This window comes from Phoenix dactylifera, chromosome 14 (assembly GCF_051530095.1).
Source record: "Phoenix dactylifera cultivar Ajwa chromosome 14, Ajwa_hap1_PhDact_Kaust_v1.1, whole genome shotgun sequence".
Classification (NCBI taxonomy): domain Eukaryota; kingdom Viridiplantae; phylum Streptophyta; class Magnoliopsida; order Arecales; family Arecaceae; genus Phoenix; species Phoenix dactylifera.
In genome coordinates this window covers 24,479,402-24,498,558 of record NC_143203.1, presented here as the reverse complement: position 1 = coordinate 24,498,558, position 19,157 = coordinate 24,479,402, and the positions used below count along the sequence as shown (strand labels likewise).

The 19,157-nt window shown below is 38.0% G+C and overlaps 1 protein-coding gene across 4 annotated transcripts; it reads left to right on the top strand.

Moving 5' to 3' along the window:
• Window positions 1-29: 29 nt before the first annotated feature.
• On the top strand, window positions 30-18,706 carry FHIT (FRAGILE HISTIDINE TRIAD). 4 transcript variants are annotated; one of them, XR_016398294.1, is made up of 6 exons: window positions 30-309; window positions 2,508-2,654; window positions 5,093-5,191; window positions 5,283-5,425; window positions 5,582-5,688; window positions 10,240-18,706. XR_016398294.1 is itself a non-coding variant. In XM_008789815.6 (5 exons), the coding sequence occupies exons 1-4, from the start codon at window positions 64-66 to the stop codon at window positions 5,397-5,399; spliced, it is 609 nt and encodes a 202-aa protein (XP_008788037.3). In that variant the 5' UTR covers window positions 30-63; the 3' UTR covers window positions 5,400-5,425; window positions 5,582-5,834. The 4 variants fall into 4 exon arrangements, 1 of the variants encoding a protein (XP_008788037.3); XR_015972970.2 differs by lacking the exon at window positions 10,240-18,706 and adding an exon at window positions 8,222-9,395; XR_016398295.1 differs by lacking the exon at window positions 10,240-18,706 and adding an exon at window positions 7,979-8,210.
• Window positions 18,707-19,157: the final 451 nt, after the last annotated feature.

Below are 19,157 nucleotides of genomic sequence, written 5' to 3'. Positions count from 1 at the left end.
GCCCGTGCGGGGGAGAGGGTTTTTGGCCGTGCGGAGGTTCGGAAGGGGGCCGCACGCGGGCGAATGGTAAGCGTGCTTCGGTTTCGAGGAGCTCCCAATAAGGTTGGAGGCGGCCTGGCGATCTTGCGCGACCGCCTCGCTCCCGATCTCGCGTTCACTCTTACACGCCGCCGGTTCGGCGCGAGAGGTGGGATGGAGGCGGAGAAGACCACCTATACTTTCGGGCCGTACAAGATCGACCGCAGCGAGGTGTTCTACTCCACGCCGCTCTCCTACGCCATGGTCAACCTCAAGCCTGTTCTCCCGGGTACGGTTCTCTTCTTCCTTTGATTCGTCTAGCTTTATCGGAAGATTTTAGAGTGGATCGATTGGTTTGCTGAGATAAAGATGGTTACAGCGTTGTGTATTGTTTTCTTGTTGAAGAGGATGGTTTAATTTATTTAGAAAGAGGTTTTCGAGAACTATTTTAATCAAAAAATCTCTGTTACTTGGCAACCACCTTGGAATGTTTCGGTGTGCAGCAGCATGATTGGCATTTTAACAGAGTATATTGCAATTGGTAGCTGACTGCACTTGTATTTATATTTTACTGCCATTTTAGATAGCAAATTAGTTTTAAATTGTTAATACCTCCTCTCATTTTATCTATGGCGTGCTGAAAATTGTCAATAAATCTTGTAGAAGATGATTCTAAGCTGAAAAGTAAACTATCTGTCATTGTTCTTATGTCTTCTTCGAGTTTTTTTTTTTCCTTTTTTGTAAATCTATTTAAAAGTTCTTTTTTAACATCTAGACATTTTTTTCTGGAACGCTCTGTTGATTTCAACTGTCTTTCTCTTATTAAAACTTTCATATCTATTGAGTCATTCTTTTCCCCCCTTTTTACTCTGTTTCGTCTAATTTTTTTCTCTAAACTTTTGCAGGTCATATCCTTTTCGTGAACGAACTAGTTCATTCGTCTCCGTTAGATGAGTTTGATTGAGGATATATGTATGCATGATTAGGTGTACATGTATATGCGTGGAACTACCTCAGTGTTTCTATGTTATTAGTGGTCAAGTATAAGTCCTTTAAGAGAAAATATGTATAGCCACTTGCATGCATATATGGATCGTGGGATTTTCAGATTTGAAAAGGGTATGTCTGTTTGGGTACGTAGGATTTATATTATTAGGATATAATTCATTATAAGATTTAGGTTTTGATAATATAGGATTCCATAGGAAATCCTATTGGGAGAAAAATCCCATCTATATCTAATTTTATTCTTTGTTTGGATCCCCTCTCTTCCCCCTTCCTTAATCCCGTTGGGAAGGGCTTGTGCCCACCATCTATTGCACTGGGTTAGAATACCTTAAAAGAGCCTCCAGGAGGGAATTAAAGGTGGAAACCCCTGGCAAGATGCCTTCTTTCGTCATCTGCCAGACCATTTCCTTGGCGGACTCGAGACGGTCAGCATGGATCGATGAGGAGAAGGTCACGTCCATGGACTTGGCGTGGGGGGTGTGGGGGCTTGAAGCCTCTTCGGGACATTTCCTCGAGCATGTCCTGGGCCTCGCGTAGCTTGCCAATGACACACCATATGTCAAGAACCGCAAAGGTGTGATGGTCAGGGGGCATGTTCTTGCGACCATGCAACAGAGGAGGGTGCAGGCACCGTGGAAGTTGGCAGCGTGGCAGAGGGCAGAGAGAAGGGTGTTGTAGACAGGGCTAGTCTGGGGGGCAGGAGAAGTGGGAGAGGTGGTTGAAGACCTCGACGGCGAGGGTTAGGAGGATGGCGCGGCCGTAGGTGTCGATGACGACGATGGAGTTGGAGGAAAGAGGGAGGAAGACACTGTGCATGTCAGCAGTGGTGGAGAGGGGGCGGAGAAGGAGAGAGGAGGACGGGCACCCGTGGAGGAAGAGGACCGGACTGGAGAGTGAGCAGAGCATTTGGTTGGCTGCTAGGAATTAAGAGCAATGGAAGCTACCAGAACCCGACACATCATCTCAAGTCTATCAAGAGCGGGGGGGGGGCGCTGAAAAGAGGAGCCTGATAACCATAGGATTAAAACAATGTCCTCTTGAGGACTTTATTTTTATCCTATGGGATAAGCATATTACCCTAGGGCAACTATCCTCAGGATTAATCATCCAAACACTCATTCATAATATTTACTGAATTTTTATCCTTGGAATTGTCAAATCGTATAGGATTGGCCTAAATCCTATTGCATTGAAACAGGACCTTAGAGTTGTATCTTTGGATATCTGTGAGTGCATGCAGCGATGCAATTTTTCTGTCTTCATGCGAGATCAATAAGTCTGCAAATACACACTGACATTATAAAACTTGCGGCGGTTGTGTTCTTACATTTGCATGTGTGTGACAGATGCATATACAACATTTTCATGTGTATGTCTATGGTATGCTGGTGAGCTTTTGGTTCGTATATGATATATATTAGGCTGTTATGTCAACATTCTTCCAAGGCACTTGTGTCAAAGGTTGACCTTAACATTGTCCACATGTGCTTATATGCCCAAGGCGTGAAGCGAAGCGTTTCGTTGATCTCAGTGCTGATGAGACTCGTGATTTATGGCTTGCTGCAAAAGAAGTTGGTGGACGGCTTGAGCGTTATCATGAGGCATCCTCACTGACATTTACAATTCAAGTAATATAATTAGACTTTTCTTCAACTATTGTTATGCTTTATATAAAAAAGGGCAGCCCAGCATAATCATTGTTATGCGCTATATAAGTTCTTTATGTTAAATATGTTATGTTCTTCTGTGATTATAATGTGTCTCGAGAAGTTTAAGCATTTCATTCTATATTATGCTTGAGTGGTTACTTTGCCTCTTAATTAGCATAACTATGATAGATAATCAAAGTCACTATCTTTGGCCCTCTCTTTTCCAGTTACATTCATTACTTTCATGTGAGGCTTTTGTTTTAAGCAATATGGAATGTGCACAAGCAAAATTTAGATATTAGATTATGCTATAATCTACATAACATTATTTGAGATATATCGAGCTGCTTCTTTGTTATGCCTAGCTTGCATTCTTATTATGCTCTTCTGTTGCTTTGAAAGTATAATTTATGGATATATAAATATTCAGTATGTTTCCTTTGCAACTTGAAAAGACTCAATTCAACCGTATGGTTATGGCCCATGGGTGTCTGTAAATGTTCATCCTTGATTTGCTTGGATGGAACATAAAAAAAATAGACTTAGATATATTCACAGGTGAAGCCTTAAATTAAAATTGAAGCCAAGCCTAATATACTGATTCATCTTCAAGTAGCTAGTTCTGAGCTATTGATATTTGCCTTTCCTCCCTTCATCAAACCATAATTTCTGAATTGTCAACTTGTTGTAAACCATGTATTCAATATCTGCTATTATTCGGTATTCTGTTTATCTAATGGTCCTGAATGTTATACAATGACGACAACTTGGTCACTTTTTGATATAATTGAAAGATTCGGGGGTCTTTATAGATGGTAATAGTAGATTTTGAATGTCATATATTTTGGGTTTCCTTTTAAACTGAGTTCGTCCATAAATGAGTGTTTAGAGATGTTGCTTGGTATAACCCTGTTGAAGATAAGACTATTGAATCATTAGCAGTCAGTTTCTGCTGCCTTTAAATGCTTACTTGGTTTAATATGTGCATTTTGTTGGGATTTCCTCCAGCCCATATATTTGGCCTAATTCATCTATAAAATGATCTAGAAGTTACAGTACTTGGGAACCATTTGGTCATTTTACTGCCTCTCCATAGTCACTCAGTCACTCTCTTGAAGCAGACAATGGCATGCACCATAGACTATGTCTCTTATCTCCTTTCCTTGACTCATTTCTTTGTCTCTAGTTTTCTTCCCTCTTCTTCTACTTGTTCCTTCTTCCTTTTTCTTTTCCTTTCCATCTTGTAAGCTGAATGCTTGCATATGCCTCAAAAACTTTTCTTCTTAGAGTGTTAATTGGAAGTGAATGACTCATCTGTTAGCTTCTATAAAAGGTTAGTGCATATCCACTCTCAAGTAATGATTTAGTGATCTTAAGTGCCAATGCAGTATTTAAGCATTCTTGAGGCTAGATTTTCATTTATTAGTCTACATCTATTGGCTACACCATATTTCACTTTCCGTTTCCTTTGCTTATTTTCCATTTACTTTCCCCTTATCCTTTTCTTTTCCAGTTTTCCTCTTAAAAGTCGGTTATTATCGCTGCATCAAGAAGTCTGAAAGCTGATTATGGTATAATAGCTTGGCAGCCTGTCTGACTCTTTGCATCTGCGCGATACCTTTTGGCATATTTATGTGATCGCAAAGTGTGGCAGTGTTGCGCGTTCTCTCATAGGAAGTAAATTGTCTTTTGTGATTTTCTTTAAGTATTGAGCATTTATTATAGCATAAATTCTATTTGTCTTTCATGTTTGATGGCACTTGTCAGATCAACATTGGCAGAGCCATAAAATAGAAAATGTTGCCAATATGGCAAGGTGATGGGGTCCTCAACATGATCGGCGCAGGTGTCGTTTAGCAAGCAGGCCCTGTACTGACATTTAGGATTTCTACTTAGACTCTCATATGACAGTGACAAAGTTGGTTTTGGCATGAGCACATTTTATCCAAGGTATAAGCTCACCTAAACTTGTAAAAAAATGCAGGTATTATTGAAATCTGAAGGAAATAGAAGGTATTATGCTTATTAACCTTTACATGTTTGAGCGCCAGATAATTTCTGGTTGTACATATTGAATTGAATTTGAATAATTGTTTGCATGCTAGCCACACCATCCTCTGACTTTTTGTTCTTTGTCAAAATTATGCTTGAGTGGTTGGTTATGCTGTTATTACTTGAATCACTTGGAAGGCTTCATATACAGAAAGAACTTACATATACATCAGGGAGAGAATGCACAATATGAGAATAATAATTATACATTAAGTTATCTGCTCATCTGTTGTATCTTTGAGAATTGGTGGTGCTTGTTTCAAAATTTCTTTTCCCTGAATTTTGATATCTCTAACTATAGTTAAGGGATTTTGGCAACGTTTTTCTTGTTAAACTCAAATGCATCCTTTCCATTGTTGCCTCAGGATGGACCTCAGGCTGGACAGACAGTTCCACATGTGCACATTCACATTCTCCCTAGGAAAAGGGGAGATTTTGAGAAAAATGATGAAATTTATGATGCAGTAAGCACATTTGGCTTTGTGTTTTGGAGCAATTTTCAACTTATCCAGTCGATTGGAGTTTGAGCCTCATCCACAATTGATCTTCTAACAGATAGATGAGAAAGAGAAGGAGCTCAAGGAGAAACTTGATCTTGACAAGGAAAGGAAAGACAGAACATCAGAAGAAATGGCTCGTGAGGCTGGCGAATATCGAGCTCTTTTCTCATAGGAATCTCGGTTACCAGATTAAACATGGTACAATTTCATTAGACATTCTTCAGGTTAATTTTGTGCATGTAGTTCTAGTGATGATTTCTAAATGTGTCAATAATGGGTTTCATTATGGAAAATTATTTCTTCAGCATTAGCATCTATACTTTAACCTTGAAAAATTGATCTGCCATTTGCCAGGTGAGATATCACTTTGAAACTTCTATATAAGTAAGAATGAGGGCAGTTATTGGAACATTACATCATATCTTTTGGGATTCATGGAACCCTGATCTACAACCAAAACTGTAAGATTCATGTTTTGACTAATTATTCCTTCAGTGGAACAAAAACAATTGGTCTGGGTTGTATTTTAACTTCTGTCTGTATCACATTCTCCTGTTCAAGGAATGTAGTGTAACTGCTGAATGCATTACGTATGGTTTTATTATCACTTTCTCCATGCAAATAACTTTCAGGCCTTTCAACTTTACACGGCAATACAAGTGGTTTGCCACAATTTCATCGAACAATCTTAATGTGACATATGCGCCTTTCTGCATAGTCTAGGTTAGATGAACTTCACACCCACACATACTTTCCATGCTGTCAGGTCTTTCAGTAGAATAAACCTGGACTGAAAGTCAGTATCACATAAACGTTTAGATGGTGTGACAGTTAATTTCATAATGATTAGAATCATAAGTCCTACAGCCTCTTTACTTTTTTCCTTTGATATGATGGTGCCACCATACATAACTGCTGAATGCGTTATACATGGTCTTATATTATCACTTTCTCCGTGCAAATTACTTTCTGGCCCATACAAATTTACATGGTAATGCAAGTGGTTTACCTCAATTTCTTTGAACAATCTTAGTCTGACGTGTCTTTTTGCATAATCTTGGTTTGACGTCATCATAACTTGTTTTAGAATCATTGCTGGGCAGAAGTCTTACAGCAACAATTGTTTCAAACTATACATACATTTTCTATAGATCGGTACTGTGATACCATCATGAGGATCTTTATCATCTAAGTAATCTAAGACATATCGGACTAATGTTTATCTCATGTTTGAGCTTCTATTTGAGATTGTTAAAGCAACATCAAGTTATCCCCTTCCTTGAGTAAAGCTAATTATGAGGCTTAAGATGATCTATATGATCAGTTCAGTTTGAAAGAATGTAAGGGAAAAAAAACTACATATTTGTTCGGACTGGGGAGGCATAAGCTAGAGATCCAATTCTAATTATTATTGCATCAAGTGAAGTTTTTAAAGTTCTGGTGAAAGATGGTGAGATTAAAGATAAAATGGAAAAGAAACATTGATTTGGCAACTATATCATTGTCCATCTTGAGACACAGTAGGCAATGCAATAAGGCCCAATGATGTTCGATGTAAGAATTTAAAAATCATGGGCCAAACATGTTTAATTGGTCACCTAGCTTATTTTATGCCACGTTGAATGCAAATGCTGAAGCGTGCATTATAAGAACATAGATACTGTACAAAATCATGTCAACTATTAGAGAAATAATTTTTTGAGGAGATGTCATAGGAGAGGGTAGCAGAACAAAGATTAAGGAATTAATGAACAATTCAAAAATATTAATGTCTTTAATGTCAGATAGGGGAAACAATGAGGATTTTTTCAGATCAATTGATCAATTATTTGAAGAATATAGAGAAAATTGAAAAGTCAGAGGGGGGTGGGGGGCACACCTGATTGTCATATCCTTCAACATCTGTGCTCTATTAATGGTGGTCTTGTTAAATTCTTGCAGCTTTTTCAGCTTTCTCAGTTCTTGGCACACTAATCCTGACTTACTTAGACTGAAGCTCACCCCTCTGCCCCCAGAATCGTTTTATGATGATTTATAAGGTTCCGTATGTAGAGGAAAATATGCAAACCTAGTCTGGGACGACGGGTTCCTTTATATGCCAGTTTGCTGTTGGGTTCTGACTTCTGACTGAAATTCTGAGTGCTTGACACCTAAGCATAATATCACCTTTACTTAGGAACAGCAGAATAAGCCTCACAAAATAAATGGCTCCTTGTTGACAAGTGCAGGCTTGTTTTAGTGATCTTTATCAACTGATACTAGTAGAGATTCTAGTGCCTAAGAGATTGTCATGGTTAAAATTTGTGCCATGATCCCTTGGTTATTCCAAGTGCAGTTGGTGGCCTGAGAAGCTAGTATGAATCGATCAGAACTGCCACTTCAAAATAATGGATGAGAGACATATAAAAGTGACTCCAGTACTACTGCAATTAGGTTGGCCATGGATGATGAAAAATATGGAACAGCATCTAAGGTGCTATATAAAATGGCAGCATATTATACTTAAGGAAGCAATCGTCTGTGACCTCCCTAGTTAACTTGTATTTGTTGACATCAGTCCATCTTTCTTAATAAGGCAATGCTGAATGCTTGTGCTTAAAATGGAAGCCACCACCATCTCATTCCCCATTCATGCTTTTGAGCAATCTTTCAAGTATGATGAAGGGGATGCATGTATGGAGCTGTAGCCATGCCATGTCATTTGTTTGGGGACATCATTGTAAATCCATTTGCCATTCTCTTTATTTCCAGGTTCTACATTCTTCATCAACCAGTGTCCTTCTTTCTTCCCCCCTCCCCTGGTGCAATCAAGTAGTTCCTTTCAAATCCCTTCTTATAACATCTTTGGCCTTTCTCAGTTCTTCACCTCTTTTCTGAAATTCCTGCACTAACCTGAAATGCTCTTGCAGCAGGTTTGTCATCAGCTCTCCACTGTATTCTTTGGTTTGATTTTTTTTTTTTTTTTTTTTTTTTTTTTTTTTTTTTGATGAGAAGGGAAGATCAAGCCACCCAAAATTTATTGAGAAAATAAATGTACAAGAAAGATCATGTTTACAAAGAGAGGAAGGTGACGGAACAGTAGATAGAAGCAGACTGTTTTCAGACGGATGACGAGAAAAAAAAAAGGAGCAATGTGGATCATACAATATGCTTCACAGCCAGTCAGTAGAAAGCCATGGCGACTGACCAATGGGTTCAAAAAGATGAGATTTTTAGCATTTTCTTCTAAATCATCTGAACGTTTCAGTTACTGGGATTTTTTCCCTGTTACGGAAATCTATCAAATCTATCAAGCTATACATTGTACAGCAATTTGTTGCACTTTGCTAGCCACTGCACCTATATCAATTATTTCTATGTGGTGTGGCTTAAACACATCCAAGGCAAGGAGTAAAACCTTATATCCAATTTGAAACACCACCTCCAGTTGTTTAAGGACACATCCAAGGTGTGAAGGGCTTCTGACAAATGCGGTCCATGATGTCGAGGAAAGCCATTATCAGCTCACATTCAACTCCTGGCTGAATCACCAGGCTGAACATATCATTGCCAAGCATGACTGTGTTGTTCCCCTTCTTTGGAGATATCTGTGCCGCTTCCTTGCCCTTGCTGTCCTGGATCTTGCAGCATCTTCTCCTGAAGTAACCTTCAATTTGGAAATTGGGTGTTGGGGATTGGTCATTGGGACTGCCTATGAATACCTCTGTCTCGTTGCTGCTTTAGAGGATCGACCGCTGCCTCATTGAGAAAGCTTGAAATCTAGTCTCTGTTTTCAAGCCATCATCACCTTGGAGCCCAGTCCATCAGCCATGCATGCTTAGAATATGCTAGTAAATAGTAAGCTTGTATTAGCTAGCCACCATGATCAGTATTGTTCCATCTGTTATCATTTAGAAAAGGACAGGCCATTCACTTCATTGCTTTAGAGCTAGCAACTCATGTTGCAATCAGAGGTGCAATGTTTCTATGCATCATCACTCCACCCTCTCAGTCATGAGACAATGAAATTGTGGTTTGCCATCTCTGATAATATTTAGAGATTCCTTTCATTATTTTGCATGTATGCTAATATCCGAACTGGCTTGTTTATTATGAAGGTCCTGGAATATAGTGTTTGATTTTTTAATTGATTTATATATCATAACTCACACACGATTGAGTTATCAAATAAACAGAAGATATCTTAAAAAGAGAAACATTAGATATGATAGAGTACATATACTAGTTCACAAATAGATGCCCTCATATTTCTCTCATTCCACCTGCCGCAGCTTGTTTATCAGCTGTAGAAGAACGGAGGAATATAAAAAGATGACTAGTTTGAGAGATGCTAGGTTGGTGCATTTTGCTCTTCATTTTTACAACTAGCTCTCAATCTTTTCTGTTGAGGCCTCCGACGAATAATCGTGGTTGTTATTATAATATATATATATATATATATATATATATATATATATATATATATAAACTATAGTTTTAGCAGTCAAAGTCTCTAAGGAGTGTGGATTTTTCTTGGCGTGAATCCAAATAGGTGGAAAGCAATGCAACCTTGATCCTGATTTAGGTCTATGAATTAACACAGAGCCATTTACCATTTTAATCTGTAAGAAATTGTATTTCAGATTTTTGTTAGCATATGATATACTTGGAAGACTTTCCTATCTATAATTTGGCACCTTCGCAGAGGTTGATAAAATGGAAATGTGTGAAATAAAGTTGAAAAATATAATCAAACAATTACGTACAAAAGATCGAAGTAAGATCCCAATCTCATGAGAATGACATATAAAAATATATTGTGGTGATAAAATAAATATGGTATAATGATAAATCAAGCATTTCTTAGCTAGAGGTTGACATTGCTTTTACAAATCTCAGAAGGTATGAGGAAATGTGTTGAGAAAAGGGAAAGATATGTTACTTTAGATATCATTTGAAATTTCTAAATTATCTATATTAGGCATGAGTAGCAGGTACCAGCTTAAGTCATTTTAATGCAATAGATGGTACAGGGGTGCTTAGGGGGGACAAGAACAAAACGAAAGCAAAAGAAACAGAACTCCAAATAACAGAAAATATTCAGTCTTTATATATTGATGCTACATACTCGTCTATCAATGAGCTGCCACAATTCATGGCTTATGATGACAGCAATATGGAAATCCACAACGATCCCCACTTAACAAATGGGTCCATTTGAAAATGTAGCTCAGAACCAGGTCTTCTTCAGCACTTACACTATAACAGTGGCTCTTCTTGATCGATTTTGGAAATGGATGTTGCGTAGGATTCGAGCTTTATGATGCCCTGGCTAACTTGGCCTCTGGAAGGAGAATAAAATAATGTTAAGAGATTTAGATTCCTGATGTGTTTTATAAGGGCGAAAGAGAAAAAGAATGGCCCTTTTTCTTTTGTTAGCTTCAAAGTTCCAACTGGCCTTATGTAATTTTAATCCGCCAACAACCACGTGAAAGCATTGTTAGTTGAAATATTGGAGCGTGTGGTCGTAAAAGCTAACCGTCAGTTATTCTTGACATCTAATTTATAGAAATGGTGTGATGTTTTATGTTTACTTACCCTTGGACGTTTAGGATGGTCTAGAAGAAGAGACATGGCCGAACCCTAATGGCAATGTTCTTAAACTCATCGTATGCATAAGTGGTCTTTTTTTTTCTGTAGGCGGTGATAAAATTGCGCATGAGAAAGAAAACTTTAAGATGCATTTGGTTCACAATCAGAATCGAAATAGATTGAATGAGAATCGAAATAGCCAAACTTTTCAGCAGATTTGGTTTGCGGCTAAAATCGAAATTGGAATTAAAATGAGATTTGAATATTAAAGAAAAGTTTGAATTGGATCTTGGGGATTAAAGCATTTTCATTCTCTCTGGAAATTGAAATAGGAATGAAACTTTTTTTAACCAAATAACTGGAATGGAAGTTACTCATTTCTATTTCTATTCTAGACCCCAAGTTCTTTCAGCCAAATATAGATTTTCTAGAAAGTGTGCAAAGTTGGTAGTCGTTGTAAAAAAAGGTTACAAAAGTAAGATATTCCATTTCTTCCCTTTCTTTCGACGGTAGCTTTTTCATCTGCACAACCTCTTTCTACGTTATCTTCACTTTCTATGCACAGCGCAGGTGCAAGCTGTTAAGCATGGAGAAACTTGTTTTAAATCCTTCCTAAAATGTGATTAAGTACCCTTATCATCATTAGATCTCATATTTTCAGTAAAAATTCCGGCAGAGGAACTCTCTCTGTCTCTCTCTCTCTCTCTCTCTCTCTCTCTCTCTCTCACACACACACACACACACACACACACACTCTCATGCACAGTGGGACACTTGTTGTACATTAATTAGTTGGTTTTAGGTACATTTAGTATAAGTGTAGCACATCTAACTAAGCAATGACATCTAGCTGGGCATGAGGATTTGGTACAGCAGGATATAGCCTATATCATGACATAAATGATTTGGAATTGAGCCGATAAAAAAAATGTCATGGATTATTTTTGCAAAAATAAGCATAAGGAAGACATGCTTATTGGTCTTTTAATAAGGAAGAACCATTCTCAAATAGAATAATTATAGCCCACAGGATGAGCTTGAGATGATAAGTTTGGTTAAACTTTTTTAGACCAGTTAAGACCAATTGTTTGAACCCTATATATTGTATTAATAACAAAAGAAATGTCCACTAGTTTCAACTGAGATACTACCGACCCAGGACAGCTTACATGGTATCTCTTCGCCAGTCAATACGACATCACAAACAATAGCTAAAACTTAAATATAGCTAAAATTTTTAGGTATAATGAGTAAACGAGGCGCATGGTAACTGCAAAAATTGCTTAGTAACTCATGAAAACTAGTTATCATCATACGTTGATATCGATCTCTGTTAATGTAAGCTAACCATGCATGATGTGGGAAATAAAATAGAACATAACATCCTGAAATTGCCACCAAAGGAGCTCGAGATTGCTAAGTTTTTAACTGTCGAGAACCTGAATTCATGCCTGCAAGTTATCTCAGTTTAAGACACTAATGATCAAAATTGCAGATGAATTAGGCTTTATTCAACGATTTGATGAAAATTTCATTCAGGGTTTTGCTTTGCTCTGCAAAGATGGTGAAACTAGCTGAGAGCCTGAGACCACATGATATTGGTTATATTTAATTTACTCCCACCGGACTATGTAATTTTCAGAAAACCATTATTTGTCAAAAAAAATTTAAAACTGTTTTTCGGGTTATAATTTGGCTAAACTATAATTTTATATAACGGTGCCTTAAAACAACAAAACAGCTGTGCAATAGATTTTTATATTAAATGATTTTATGATATTTAAAATCAAATTATAATATAATGATATACTATATAAATAATGATAGTATTGAAAATATTATTTCCAATGATCGTTTTAGAGAGAGAGAGAGAGAGTGCGGTGAGAGAAATGACATCAACAATTACATCAGTATAGGGCTAGTTCACTAAGAAACCATCAGTATAGTATTTGTATCGAGGTCGTGAGATGGATAACATCTATTCCCGTGTTCAAACATCTATGGTTTGCACCATAAAATATTGTATTCTGCTCAATAGTCACCACCAAGAGATGGATAACTACCAACAACGATGCATCATATATGATATGTAAAGTTATTTTGTATGATAGCTGTCCATCTCGTGATGGCGATTATGGAGCATGATATAATTCTATAGCATTCTCCTCATGCTTATGGCCTATAGATTGCAGGGCATGCCGAGATGAGTGCTATTTCAACTGCCCCATGTTAAAATCAACTAGCATTAGCATTCTAAACTGACAAAGTGAACGAGTGATTGCTTAATACAGGAAACAACAATCTATGCTGACATCCGGTACTCTTATATCTGATGTATGTGGTGTATATGAATTGGTCTTACAAAGTTTTTGCACTCCTAAAAAAATATAGTACCAAAATTTGTTATACCGATCGACACCATATTATACCCGGTTCTACCATATTTTACCAAGTTGGTATGATATTCTGGCACTGTAATAGAATGGTACCATTATAGAATCAAGTCCTTAAGATGGTGGACTTTACCGAGGACCACTACTGTGGTGAGAGGAAGAAAGAAAGAACAGAAAGAAAGAACGGCCAGTGTTATCACCAAGTGAATGGTAAGTAGCGTGGCAGCTTTATTTGTTTCTACAAACGTAGCAAGAATCATGTCATATGGCGAATTAGACTCTGCACTTCTCGAATGCTTTTCTCCTGTTTCTTATATTTCCTCCATTCTTTTCTTATTTAAAAAATAAACTCTTTTGGTCATTAATTTGACTATCAGCCTTTGGAATTTTTTTGTTTGAACATGTTTGGTTAGTGATTTCAAGAGAAGTCATAAAAATCTGTATGAGATATGAAAAGAAAAGAGATTGAAAAAGAAAAAAGAAAAAGTGTGTGGGGTTCTCGGGAGGGGAGGGGAAGGGAATGAGCACAACCTAGATCACCGTTGGGAGTAGCGGATCAATAGCGGTGCTCGCTGGTGTTTGTGGGTAATAAGCAGGGCGTCTTTTCCCTTTCTTGCTTAAGAATTCTCCGGTGAGTTTGGTTTTGTGTAAAATATATGAAAAATATTTTAATGGCCAAGAGATGTTCAATAAGATCTGAAGATCAAGAATATCTACCGACAAATTTATATATACGTATGCATACATGTATTATGTCTATGTACATGTCAGTTAGGTTACATATCTAACGTTAAATCTTCAACAAAAAATAAGTTTTACATATCTAATATCCCTTTTTTTTTCCCCGTGAATAGCTATTGATCCCCACTCGATATACATAAGCTATTCTGCACGGAGAAACGCTAAAGGGCCATTTGTTCTTTTAGGGTCTGTTTAGATGATTGAGCCAAAAATCTTATTGAAACATATATATATATATATATATATATATATTTAGGATTCGGGCCGATTTACTTCAAAGTTATTTCTAAGTACTTATGAATATATATATATATAGCCGAGCCTATAATTCTATGATTTTGCAGGTGTGCTAGCATGATCTAGAAATTCAATAGAATTTTCCATCCAATCATCCAAATAAATTCTTACGGAGCTCGGTGGATACAACTTTCGATTTTATTGCTATACATCTTAATAACAAGTTACAAGAAAGAAAGGTTGCATTGGTCCTAAGTAATATAGAAAATTATGAAAAGAGGACAAACATAAAGAAAATATAAAAAATTTTCAAGCTTGTTTGATTAAATCGGAAAGACTTGTTTTCTGAACTGTTTTGGCGGACCAGTTTTATACATTCGACTCCACTAATTAATAGATTATTTTTTAAAAAATTATCGACACGAGTTTTCAAGCTGGATCAAGAACCTTCCTTGGCCTTCCTTAATTATCGAGTGACACTGCTGGCCGAGGTATGCATTAGTGTTAGGATTGTCGTTTCTCCTTGCCCAATTCCTGCGCTCAGTTCAAGGCGCAGCCTCCATTGGTTTGTAATCACGCAATTGCAATATCATAAGCATCCATGACAGGTATGTTACATTATAATTAGTACCAAAAACAGTGTCTCACCTTTCATTGAGCAGTACATGCACTCAAAAAATCTTAGAGCACCTCAATTAAATACAACACCAATACTCTAGAATGAAATGGATGTAAGAACTGGATAAGAATACGGTTTTTTTTTGACCTTGTGTTTCTTTCCTAGTAATTTTTCATTTATGCCTTTTTTTTTCTTTTTCGCCGGTGAATGCAGTACTAGAATCATATCAATCCTTGTATATATATTATTTTTAGAACATCAATATATAATTTGATGAACCATATCACCATATCACGTCTGCTGAATTGCACCAACTTTGCACCAAATCATGCGTGAACTGACTAAATTATATCTTTTGACATGAATGGACGAAGGCTATCCATGCATATCCATGGCAGGTTCTCTCTCGCTCTTTTACAGTGTAGAAGCATTATTTTGATCATCCAGTCGCAGGGCCTATTATTCTGGTCGTCTTCTTGAGATAGGTTTACTTGGTCTTTTAAGCTTGATATCTTAGCCACCAGGATTTTTCTAAAGCTTTATATCTCGGCCATCTTAACTACTGTGGCCTGATATTGAGATGATTCGAAACCCTAAATCATTTTCAGTCAAATTCGAAGACTACAAAAACTCGGCAAGAGCAGATTCATGAAAAACAGGATGCTGAAAAATCGTTCGATATAGTGAAATCAATATTAGCTACTCTTCCAAATTCAAGCATTTTGCTCCTGGAATATATATTGCAATATATCAGTTCATCTTTGCTAATATTGTACCATTGGATGGCTTATTCATTTCGATTCAGGTGGGCCGTAATTATAATAATTATATATACTACATCTGCTGATAATAGACTTTGTATGTTTTGTGATCTTTGAATGATCATGACAATTATGTCATCTCATTGAAATTTTCTTAAGTCTGCTGACAATCTTTTTTTTTTTTTAACCATAAACCAAGATCTCGGCTCATATGAAATCCTATTCTGTCCTCGCCCGATTTTTAGCCGGATTTTCTAGAAAAATAGAAAAATATGTGCCACTCTGAACCAAAGCCACCTACAATAATCTGTACCACCTGAAAACAGCTGCTTCCAATCCACAGATAACCTTGGCCAGAGTAGAGTTCATGTCCCCTTCCGAGGAGGGGGTGCAAGCAGTGAGGTACAGGCCCACAGCTCAGTTGGCCCTTTGGCTCCTTCGCTTGCAACCAAATGGACGGGGCAGATCCTGTAACCAAAACAGCAAAATCAAAAAAAAAAAAAAAATGGATGGCTTGTAGCCAATTGCCCTTGTCTGAGGACGACACCACATTTCATCTGCCTGTTTGTGCCACATCACTGTCTAATTTTGTCATTTCCCCTATGGTTGAATCCTGGCTCCTCCTCCCTTTCCCCAGAACTTCAATGAACTGCAACTTAACTTGCCCAAAAGGATTACTTTATATTGAATCAAAGAAGGAGAAGCTCTTGCCTTCCTCCTCTCTCCCCATCCATCTCTTGACCACCATGGGCAAGCTCGCTCCTTACCTCATTCTAACTCTCACTCTTCTCTTAACTACCCTCCCCACCAGAGGTAGCCCTCACACTCCATCTCACACTCAAGCTCAAATTTTCTTCTCACTGATCACCTTTTGCAACCCACATGCATGCAGGAGGAGCCTTCGCTTCCATGGAACCGCAAGCGACCATCCAATACCTACCGATTGGCACCGTTCAGAACCGCTCCATCGATGGAGTCTCCGCCATGGATGGCGACGTCGACCGTCGTGAGCTCAACCCCTTCCAACTCTGCCTGAAGTGCCGGTGCTGCACCGCCAACGACCTGAGCAACTGCACGTCGATGCCATGCTGCTTTGACATCGACTGCGACCTCCCCGACAAGCCCTACGGCGTCTGCGCCTTCGTGCCCAAGATCTGCAGCTGCAACTCATGCAGCTGATCCTTCTAAGTAAGGTATACAAAAAGATTCATATAGGACTGACTTCCTTAGGTGGAGACTCACAAGACCCAATCTGCGAGGATACATATATAGTTATGAAAAAGAAAACGATTAGATTTTGATATACCTTGTAGTGCATCACAGTGTGCAATCCTGAAAAATAAAAACATCTCTGTGGTTTTAATTTCGATCAGATGATGCAATGGATAGTTCAAATTTAAATAAAAGCTATCGACGTTTTCTAATCCAATGATAACAGAAATTTTAACTTTATTATCAGCCCTTCTTAAATGTTCCTTCTGTTAGAACTGTATCCATTATTTCCTGATACAATAGTTGATATCCGCAGTTATTTCTGATATAATGATCAATTACAGTCTCTAGGGGTGCCACTGTTTGGGCACGGTTGCCCTCTTGAAACCTAGTCACTCATCCTCAGCAACTTCCAGTTACGTTAACTTTAAAAGAATTAACTTTTTTTCTTGGATTCTAAGTACATAAATGAAGTTATTACACAAGCATGGATGAAAAAGATTTTGTCTATCATTGGTTAATGAATATTTAATATCAATCCAAGGTATTTAAAGTGGTTGATTTTTTTTTTTTGAGCTTTGAGCACTGAAGCAATACTCATGCTGGAATCTTGGGTTTTTGTAAAATCAAAATTGTGATGGTCATGTTGCTGTTAAACTTTTCATTCGGTTAAAATTAATCTCTCTTCTAAGTCCATGGTGATAAATTTTTTGATGACCATTTGCACAATAATATGACAACCCCGTAATTATGCCAATACTAGAACTAGCTATTATTTGTCATATGACCTTGGAGGGACCTAATAACCATGGCCCAAGCAAGCAGTATTTGGTGATGGGAGTTGCCATGAAAAGAACGTACTGAACCATGTTTTTGAGAGTTATCACGAGTAACGCTTCAAGGTCACTTATTACATTCTCAATAACTGCTTGTTAAATTTATATAGATCAAACACTCAAATCGGAGTAGGCCAGCCTGTCTATGCAATGTAATAATCCTATTACAAGTGTTATTCTATTTGAAAATTTACAGCAACGACAAGAAAATCTATCAACCATGCTAATTTTTTTTTTCCTAATAAACATAATGAGTTTACGATCAAGTGTATGAAATGTTTGATTACACCGATTCACCGCCCTTCACTTTTCACTTCTCAATCTCATAATGATACCATGAAGAACTTCGTCGGATGCGTACCCGATTCCAGCATAAAAATCCAAAGAAGCACGCAGAAGTCAAACATGGCGAGCACCCACTAGGGAGGCCACTAAAGGCCAGTCCAAGGAGATCTGCTGGATCTTACGTTCGATCTTATGACCACAAACAATGTTTTCTGATTGAAAAGTAAATCAACTATTTATAAACGATAAAGTTGGCAGGTCAATATCCATCAAAGAAAAATGAGGGGTTAAATAGGAGAACGTCATGTTGACAACAACGCCGTTTTTAATAAGCCAATCTATTATTTGATATTTTATGGGGCGGTTAAAGAAACACCATGCCTTTGAAGACGACTTTCAGGGACACCAATACTCTCTCTCTCCTCTCTCCTCTCTCTCTCTCCAAAAAAGAAAAAAAAGGAGACCAATATTTCTTGCCAGTCCAAAGGGAAAATTATCATGCAAACGTAACAAATGTAGGAAATCAAGTTACCGAGACATCCATTTCACTCCCTTAGTTTCTTCCTATCAACCACCATTCCTAGTACTGATACTGGCTCGGATAGTTCGCAGCGCAAAAGCCATGCAGACGTCGATGCAGTAACGAATCATTTTATTAACTATACATTTCAGAAGTAGTTCAAACTTTTTGGTATTGGTTAGTCAAGAAGGTGACAATGCTTGCTCCGCATACAAAAATAGCTTTGCCCTCTAAAATTTGCGACAGCACCACCACCATGGGGCTCCTTAATCCCACATCGGCTAGAGAGTCTTTTGAGCCTAGGCATATGAGGCGGGTGTCTTCAAGTCCTGTAGATGTATTTTGAGAAAAAGCAAAACTGAAGAAGGGTTAAGCTATAATCGAAGCGGGTGTCTCCAAATCCTGCAGACGCATTTTGAAGAAAGTAAAACTAGATAGCGATTAAGCTCGGCGCTAGCGCGCGTGCGGACCCTGGAATCGCACAATATCTAGCAGGGAAGCTCCGTATTCTTCCCTTATGTAGCACCACGTTGCGGCACGCTCGATGACCACATATCCTGCCTGGCGGATCGTGACATTTGGTATCAGAGCCGAAAACGATTCTGATCCGATGGTGAGTGGAATGTGCGGCTCCTTAGTTCCACATCGGCTAGAGAATTTTTTGAGCTTGGGCATATGAGGTAGATATCTCCAAATCCTGTAGACGCGTTTTTGAGAAAAGCAAAACCGGAGAGAGGTTAAGCTCAACATGTGTG

Coding starts and splice junctions, on each gene's coding strand:
- FHIT (XM_008789815.6), top strand. CDS start 64: ATGGTAAGCGTGCTTCGGTTTCGAGGAGCTCCCAATAAGGTTGGAGGC. Junction 2,655..5,092: donor CACTGACATTTACAATTCAA/GTAATATAATTA, acceptor TTGTTGCCTCAG/GATGGACCTCAGGCTGGACA. Junction 5,192..5,282: donor ATGATGAAATTTATGATGCA/GTAAGCACATTT, acceptor ATCTTCTAACAG/ATAGATGAGAAAGAGAAGGA.